Genomic DNA, 9,415 nt, shown 5'->3' with positions numbered 1-9,415 from the left:
CATGATTGCTAGCAGCAATACAAATCTATCATTTCTGATCTAGATTTAATGTATGCCATTGCCATTCGGCACCATGTGGGCCGAAACAGAACAAAACAAAATCCCTATTTAACGGCAAATCAATCTCATCATTTCCTATTTCCTATTTCCTAAACAAATATGGGCGGTTGTCTTTCCATATTTCTTTATTTTTCAAAAAAAACACCTTTTCTATTTAATTTTAATAGATTTTCATTAAAAATGAATTTATTGCATTTTAATATATTTAATAGAATAACAAGGTACATATTTACAATATCAACTTTTTCAAATTTAAATTAATCTTTTAAAATATTTTTATGAGTTAATTTATTCACCCTAACTTTTTCAGATATTAGATAATTTTTTTTGCATACATTAATTTACTTAAATTTAAATCGAATAAATTTAATGGATAATATATTTCTTATTAAAAATTAATTAGATAAATATAAAATTAAAAAAAGCAATTTACCCATTCAACTTACATTAAAATTTTCAAATATTTTTATAAGTTAATTTATATATATATGATTTATTTGCCGTAACTTTTTCAAATATTAATTAAAACCTTTATATAAGTTAGTTTATTTAAATTATTTTTTTCAAATTTAAATTAAATAAATTCAAAGTATAGAATAATTTATATTAACAAATTAATTAGAGAAATATACAATTAAAAATAGTATTTATCCATTCAATTTAAATTAAATAAAATTTTAATTATTCAATTATATATTACCCTAATTATCCATAACTACTTTTTTGTTACCTGTGACCTATGTATAAACTTTTTTGAAGATATTTATTAAAATTTTGACATGTGATCTATATATCAATTAATATATTATTGCACGCTACATCAATTAAAATTTGTGTATCTTACATTTTAAAGATAATAATTACACATGCTCTCTCTCTATATATTTTTTTGCAGAAATTCATTAAAAATTTTAAACAAAAATTAATATTATAAAATATTATAAATTTAATAAACACAACCAATAAGTGATACATAGAGTAATGTAACAAAATATCATACTCGTGTTTTATGTATCATTTAAGTTATATATTTTATAAAATGCAAGTGCAATATATAATTTAGATAATTACAAAAAATATAAAATAATTTATATTTATTTATATTATCAATCATAAAATTAAATTTACAAAAAAATTATAAAATAATTTTAGTATATTTTAATTGACATATACAATCAAATCCGTGCATCGCTGAGTAAGAAACTTAATTAAATTTTAAATCAAAGTTGAGGGGTTAAATTCTTAGAATTAAAAGTAAAAATACTAAAATTTAAAAGTACGAAGAGTATAGTGGTTGTGGCATAATTATACCTTTATGTTAGCTTTAAAGCTAGGAATATTTGTCCAATACATGTATGGTTGTTAAAACACCACAAGTCTAGAGCTGATCATGGGTCGGGCTGGGCTGGGCCTAAATAAAATTATAGACCCGAGCTTGGGCCCGCCCGAAATATGGGACTAAAAAATTGTCCAAGCACGGCTCAAAATAAAATTGCTAAGCCCGAGCCTGACCTGACCCGACCTGGCCCATATTAATTTTTTTTAGCTTATTTTATTAAATAAAAAATTTAAAATATAATAAATCAAATACATTTAAAAACATAAAAACAAATATTAAAACAAGAAACAAATAAAAAATGATACTAAAACAATTCTTAAAACAATACACAAATTAAAAATATAATAAAAACTAGTTATATTAAAATTGAAACAAGTTAGAACTAAAATAATAACCAAATTAATAATAAAACAAAAGTTCTACAATATCGAAATAATATTAAAAATGACAACATACAACATAATAAAGAGCTGCAAAAGAACAATAAAACACCACAAAAGTAGCACCAAAACAACATCAAAACAACACCAAACAGCATCAAAACAACACAAAAAACAGCATCACAAACAACACTAAAACAACACCAAAAACCTGCAAAATATAATCAACCAACCAGAATATCTATACATTAACCAATCAACATATTTAATTTTATAACAAACTATAAATGGTAAGCTAAATTAAATTTTCAACAATTAGAAAGGAAGGTAACCTAAAAAGCAATCGAAGAAACATCATCTTCATGCTCCTCATTGTCATCGTCATTTTTGCAACCAAGTTCTAACATGAAATAAGAATAAATAATTAGATAATCAAATTGATAAAAAATAATATAAAATTACAACAATAAAACGCTAATAATAATTACCTGTTGAAAATTCCTTGGCTCGCATCCAATCATCAAAGCAAACAACGGCTTGAATCGTTTTTGGTTTAAGTGAACTCTTCAAAGGTGTGATAACTTTCTTACCATGCTAAAAGTCGATTCGAAAGCTACAGTCGATATTGGAATTGCCAAAAGATCATGAGCCAATAATGAAAGCCCATTATATCGAACTGAACTTTTGTTCCAATAATCCAAAACATCTATTTGACTATTCAACTCAAGCTCCGGTTCTTCCAAATAAATGTCCAACTGTGACTTTTCACTCTTAGTGCTAGATTCATTTAAATACCGTTTATAATCATCACTCTCATCAAAACCTTCCCCAAAATCAACATTATTAACATTGTGTTCATGCAAACTAGAATCAACAGGATCTTTATCCGAAACATTAGAACCCCCAGCCAAAGAGGAAGACGTGGATTTGGATTTCTTAAAATACTCATCAAACAAGAGTTTAAGATTGCTAAAAATGGTTTTAACAAAATCTGAAGCATGAATATCATAAATTGTAGTAAAACAATACTGCACATAATTCAACTTGTAGCGAGGATCTAAAATCGAAGCACATGACAATATCAACGAATACTCAGCCCAATATTTATTAACTTTCTCTTGCATTTGCTTAACCATTGGAGTTAAAAAAGAATAAGGACATTTAACTGTATCAAGCAAGACCTTGTGAACCTTCCAAACCCCTCTAAAATAAAGATTAGCCGTTGGATAATTAGAACCAGAAAAAACACAAGTCACATCATAAAAGACTTTCAAAAATTTGTGAAGAATAGCAACATTTCTCCACTCCTCGTTAGAAAGTGAAAATATTTGATAATCTTTATCCTATTGGCCCTAATAATCTAGCACATCTTTATAGCAAAGAGAAGATTCAAGCATCAAATAAGTAGAATTCCATCTCACACATACACACACATTGACGCAACTTTTTGGTCATATTCAAATGAAAACTTTTGTTGGCCACATCATAAAATCTTTTCCTACGAATTCCTGACTTTTTTATGTACTTAATTCCATTTCAAATCTTACCAACAACATCATCAGCAAGTTCCAAACCAACTTTAACAATAAGATTCAATATATGTGCACAACATCTAACTTGAAAAAAAACACCATCACACAAAATAGCTCGGTTTGCACGAAAACGATTTTTAAGACAAGAAACCATAACATCATTATAAGAAGCATTATCCAAAGTGATGCTAAAATTTTTTTGTCTATACCCCATTGAGATAAACATAAAACAAGTTCATCCGTTATGTTCAAACCATCATAAGGAGGAAATAAAGCTCTAAACCTTAAGATTCTCTTTTGTAGCTTCCAATCTTTGTCAATCCAATGAGCAGTAATGCAAATATATTCATCATTAGTATGCTTTGAGTTCCAATTATTGAAATTTAGACAAATTAAACCAGGTGCTTTAGCCAACTTTTCTTTAACATGATCTCTCTTTTTTGCATAATACATTAGGACATCCCTAGCAGCTGTATGTCTACTTATATTCTTAAAATTAGGACTAGCAATTCTCATCATGTATCTAAATCCCGGTTCTTCAACTGTCCTAAATGAATGCTTGCCCCACACAAGAAAAGTAGAAATAGCTCGATGACACTCATCAACATCAAACTTGTAGTTTTTTTTTTATAAATGGACCACCTCTTAATGATGGTTGAATGGCTATGGTGAATTGAGTGATGTCATTATTAACTTTTTTTAAACAGTGATTTAGATGACGTCTTAAATGAGAGGTTCCACTAGAAGATTTAGCTGAGAAGATACTCTTACAGTGATTACATTGTGCCTTCAATTCATTTTTGTTCTCGCATTCAAGTTTTGTCATTTCATCCCATCCCACACCTTTGAAGTGGTAGACTTTTGACGTTTGAAAGCACTTTCATACTCATTAAACCCATCGTCCACAGGTATAGGAGTGTTCGAACTAGCCATAGTCATAAAAACTTAAGTCCTAAAATCCAAATAAACCAAAAGATTATATAATTGTTCAACAATTGTATATAATATATGAATTATTCCATATTATTATTTACTATCATAAAACTTAGCCCAAATTAGTCTAAATTATTCCTGAAAAAAGGAAGATACAGAATTTAAGTAAGTTTCAAAGCAGGAAACATGGCACAAACTCTTTAAGATTAATGTTGGAAATTCTAAGGCACAACTTGAATAATAATAATAGAAAACATGAATGGTATAAAAACAAACCATAATAAATTGATTGTTTCTTGACAAACACAGCTTCTATATGCATTCTATCATTATTACTCACAAGTCAAACAAAATTTGTTCAGTTTTCAGCAATTTAAAGCACCATCTTTAGAACGCCCAACCATTTTCATGAAACATCAGATCTACTTTAACATTCAAATATTCATTTTTTTATATTTATAATTGATTCACAGATCCCCTAACAAAAGTAAATAAAATTATCTTTATGATTTGAATTCATTACGTAGATTTTTTGAAGTAAACATCTAATGTCATTAGGCTAAGGAGCTAAGTTTCAAATCTCATATATATTTTTTCTATACAATATTTATAATTATTTATAATTTAACCATATCCCTTAAATACGAGGATATATACGATTCAGTGCATTAACAATAATGGTAATATCAATCAAGCTAAAACTCAATCGGTTTATATACTTTTTTTAATAAAACATTAAATTTATGGTTTTAATGATTAATTAGAATTTAAATTCAACTAATAAGGCTTTAGTTTATTAACAAGGTCGAACTCCATATTCAAGACTCACAATTTATAAATATGTGAACTCTCTTCTAAGTTTATTTTTTAATTAATTAATTAAACTTGAATTAATAATTAAATTTAACGATAAATTTAATAAAAAATGGAATTTAGATAATTAGAAGAAAATGATTGAAACAATGCAACTTAGAGTAGTAAATGACAGTACTCATGGCCTTAAAGTCGTAAGAGAGTTTCTAAAACATGGTTGTGCATTCACAGTCTGCAGCATTAGACCATTGCTCTTTGATCAAAACATGCAAGCCTACCACCAGTGTTTTCAAAGGAATCCCAGTGGTAGATTTAAGGGACCCTGAAGCAAAAACCCTAATAGTTAAGGCTTGTGAGGAATATGGCTTCTTTAAGCTAGTCAATCATGGTGTTCCAATGGAATTTTTAGAATGTTTAAATGAGTATATCACTGTAGATATTGAAAGAAAATAATCTTAATTTGAGTTTTGGACAAAAAATTATGTGAAGGAAATTAACAAAAGTTTGCCCAAAATATTGTTTTTGTTATTTCCTAAAATCCCAAAATGTGTTTTTTAAGCACAATCTCAAACTATCGGGTCTGCTTAAATTTTAAAATATAAAGATTATGAGCTCCTTAACAAATTGCTTTCCTCCAAGTTTCTTGGCAACCAAACAGATAGGTAAACCATAAACAATGCAAGAGAGAAACAACAATATACATATATAAAAAGGTAGTGAAAAATATACCCTAACATATCGACCCGACCGATCTTTCTCAATAAAATCGGAATCAACATCCAAATGCAACGACGAAATCCATATATTCTAATTTCATACGGTTGTTTGTACCTTGAATCGAATTTCTAATGAATTTCATACCAATCCCATATTCTTCCCCCATAATGCTACCCGCATTTTAATTTTATTCCCCTAAAAGTTTTCATGGAATTTGTGAAATTTCGAGGCAGTAAAAAATCCTTAAAAAAAACACTTGAAATTCTTGAGACAAAAAGATTGAAAAGAAGAAGTGGCAGAGGCTAAAGCAAAAAAGCGCAACTTAGTTGTGGCCAGGCATTATTAACTTACATACCCGAATGGCCATTAGATTTAAGAGTTCCATTTTTGGTTTTCGAATTAGAACTAGATGGACGACTGTTAAGATTCAGAGTATACAAGAAATAGAATGCTGTATTCATCATGATTAACTTGAGTGTGTTACACATATTTAATGCTAGGTCAGAAACCGTTCCCTAACTACTTCTATAACTAACTATAACAGACGCTATAACAGAAACTAACAGAACTATATTAAACCCTAATATTCCCCATACTTATCTAACATCTTGCTACAAAAAGGAAAGAGAAAACAACTCCTTTCACGTGATATTCACAACCCGAAGCTGCACTCGAAACTTATTTAAGACAGATAAAGGCAGTGGTTTCGTTAAGATGTCTGCTATCTGATGGGACCCTGGAACATGGCCAACCTGAAGGACCCCTGCTGCCACCTTTTATCTGATAAAAAATACGTCTAGCTCTACATGTTTGAATTTTGAATGCATAACAGGGTTTCCAGCTACTGCTACTGCTGCTGAACTGTCACACCAGATCAAGGCCTTTGGCTGCATTGGAGCACATAACTCATTTAATAACAACTGAACCCAGGTTATCTCAGCTGCCAAATGAGCAACACTTCTGTATTTTGCCTCTGCAGTGGATCGAGAGACCACTTGCTGTTTCTTGGAACTCCAAGAGATCATATTTCCTCCAAGAAAGACGCAATAACCTGAAGTTGATCTACGATCATCAACATCAGACCCCCAGCTAGCGTCTGAATAGCCTTCAAGAAGAAACCGCGAGGCACGAGTAAACTTTAAGCCATAGTTCATCGTCCCTTGTAGATACCGCAATATTCTTTTGACTGCTTTAAAATGCACATCTAACAGCTTATGCATAAACTAGCACACGTTATTCACGGAGTAGGTAATGTCGGGCCTGGTTATCACCACATACTGCAAAGTGCCAACAATATTTCTGTACTGATGTTCATCATTGATTGGAATTCCATCTATGGCTGAAAGGTGATAGTTTGTTACCATCGGTGTAGGAAGAGAGTTAGACTGGTCCATGGACGCTTTACAAAGCAGGTCCTGAATGTACTTCGTTTGCAACAGATATACCCCTTCTGCTGTGTATTGAACCTCTATGCCTAGGAAATAGTTAAGTTTTCCTAGGTCCTTTAAAGAGAATCGAGCATTAAGTTGACTGACAAACTGATCTACAGCCTGAGAATCATTGCCAGTGACAATGATGTCATCAACATAAACTAGCACAAACATCAGCTGTTCACCTGATCGAAGGATGAAAAGAGAGCCATCAGCTTTGGACACTTCAAAGTCCATGGAAACTAAAAATTCCCTTAGCTTCTGAAACCAAGCTCTAGGAGCTTGCTTGAGACCATATAGAGCCTTTTTTAACTTACAGACCAGAAGTTCACCATTTGAGCCACTTTGTTCAAACCCGGTGGTTGCACCATGTAGATATCCCCACTTAAATCCCCATTTAAGAATGCGTTGTTTATATCTACTTGCTGAAGAGGCCAGTTGAGAGACACGGCCAATGCTATAACAACTCTAATGGAGGTCGGTTTGACAACAGGACTGAATGTTTCTTGAAAATCCACCCTAGCCTCTTGTAAATACCCTTTAACAACTAATCCGCCCTTGTACCGAGCGATGGTTCCATCCGCATGTCTCTTAATCCGGAAAATCCATTTGCAACCAACAGCACGACGACCTGCTGGTAAGGAGACAAGATCCCATGCGTGGTTAACAAGCAGCGCACTGTACTTATCATTGGCTGTTGCAGTCCAGGCAGGACTCTGAAAAGTTTCTGTAATGGTAGAAGGCTCGGTCTCATCTAGTACAGAGGAAAAAACTTTTGGTCGAAATATACCACTCTTGGAGCGAGTTTGCATCGGGTGATAGTTTGAAGGTACCGTAGTAGATGAAGTTGCTACAGTTTGCTCAGCCTGAACACCAACAGTAGACTCCTCAACTATTGTAACGGGGTCAACAGACGTACTGAGAGATGGTTGATGTGAGATCAGCTGATCAGAAGAACCTCCTGTAGTTGAGTCAGCTGAAGTACTAGCTGAAGGCTGATTAAGACGTGACTGAGCTGAAACAGTTCCCAGGCTAGTGTGTCTATTTGAACGCAAAAGAGGTTGTGCTGAGGTGATGACACCAGTATTAGGTGTGACTAACGGAAGAACAGACGTACACCGATTTTCCCTTATTTCTGGGAACTCCTTGCTGAAACCATCATGGTAAGGGAGCTTACTTTCATCAAACTTTACATGCCTCGATAAAAACATTCGACCATCAGCAGCAAGACACCTGTAGCCTTTGGTGTGAGGCACCATACCAAGAAAAACACACTGTTGTGATCGAAAGCTCAATTTATATCGTTGAAAAGGTCGAAGATCGGGGAAGCAAGAGCATCCAAACACCTTAAGTGAGCTATAATCTGGTTTAACTTTATAAAGCACTTCATACGGACTATAATGACCCAAAACAGGAGTAGGAAGCCTGTTAGTCAGATAAACAGCATGCACAAAAGCATAGAACCAAAACTGGAGAGGAATGCTGGCCCGTGCTAACAACGAAAACCCCATGTCAACTATCTGACGATGTTTCCTCTCGGTAACACCATTTTACTTCGAGGTATACGGACAAGTAACCCTGTGCTGAACCCCAAGTCGAGATAAGAGCGGAGACAAAGCACGATATTCACTCCTCATCCGTTTGGAGACTCTTAATAGAACAACCAAATTGTACTCGTACCATCTGATGAAAATTCAAGAAACACTGAGTCACATCAGACTTGTTTTTTAGAAAATAGAGCCAGGTATACCGACTATACATGTCAACAAAGGAGATGTAGTAACGAAAACCATTTGAAGGTAAATGTGCAGAACCCCATACATCGGATACCACAAGTGCAAAGGGGACCAAATACAAAGTGTTTGAAGTAGAAAAAGGGAAGCTTGTGAGCTTTTCCCACTTGACAGGCTGTACAAACGTGACTCAAAACATTTTGCTTATAAGGAAAATTACAAGATCTTAACACACGGGTTAAAATGCCACTACAAGGATGGCCAAGTCTATCGTGCCACAAAGTAGAAGACAGCTGCGCACTGTTCACCAAAGTAGAACTGAGTTTTGAACTGGATTTCAAAGGAGATGGAGCAGCAACAGGAGTGGGCGTGGTGAATTGGAACCAGTATAAACCTTCATGCATGTGGCCCTCGAGTAGCGTCATCCCTGTCTGAATGTCATTCACAAAACACAAGAATGGGTGAAATTCAAAATAAA

General features: G+C 32.9%; 1 protein-coding gene across 1 annotated transcript; it reads right to left on the bottom strand.

Annotated features, from left to right (window-relative positions):
• Nucleotides 1–6,997: 6,997 nt before the first annotated feature.
• LOC107921538 (uncharacterized mitochondrial protein AtMg00810) lies at nucleotides 6,998–7,441 on the bottom strand. The gene has a single exon (XM_016851378.1). The coding sequence runs from the start codon at nucleotides 7,439–7,441 to the stop codon at nucleotides 6,998–7,000; it is 444 nt and encodes a 147-aa protein (XP_016706867.1).
• Between the last annotated feature and the right edge of the window lie 1,974 nt (nucleotides 7,442–9,415).

The sequence above is a fragment of the Gossypium hirsutum genome, chromosome D01 (genome assembly GCF_007990345.1).
Source record: "Gossypium hirsutum isolate 1008001.06 chromosome D01, Gossypium_hirsutum_v2.1, whole genome shotgun sequence".
Lineage (NCBI taxonomy): Eukaryota > Viridiplantae > Streptophyta > Magnoliopsida > Malvales > Malvaceae > Gossypium > Gossypium hirsutum.
Note: the sequence above shows the minus strand (reverse complement) of the source record. Positions and strands in the feature narration are given on the sequence as shown.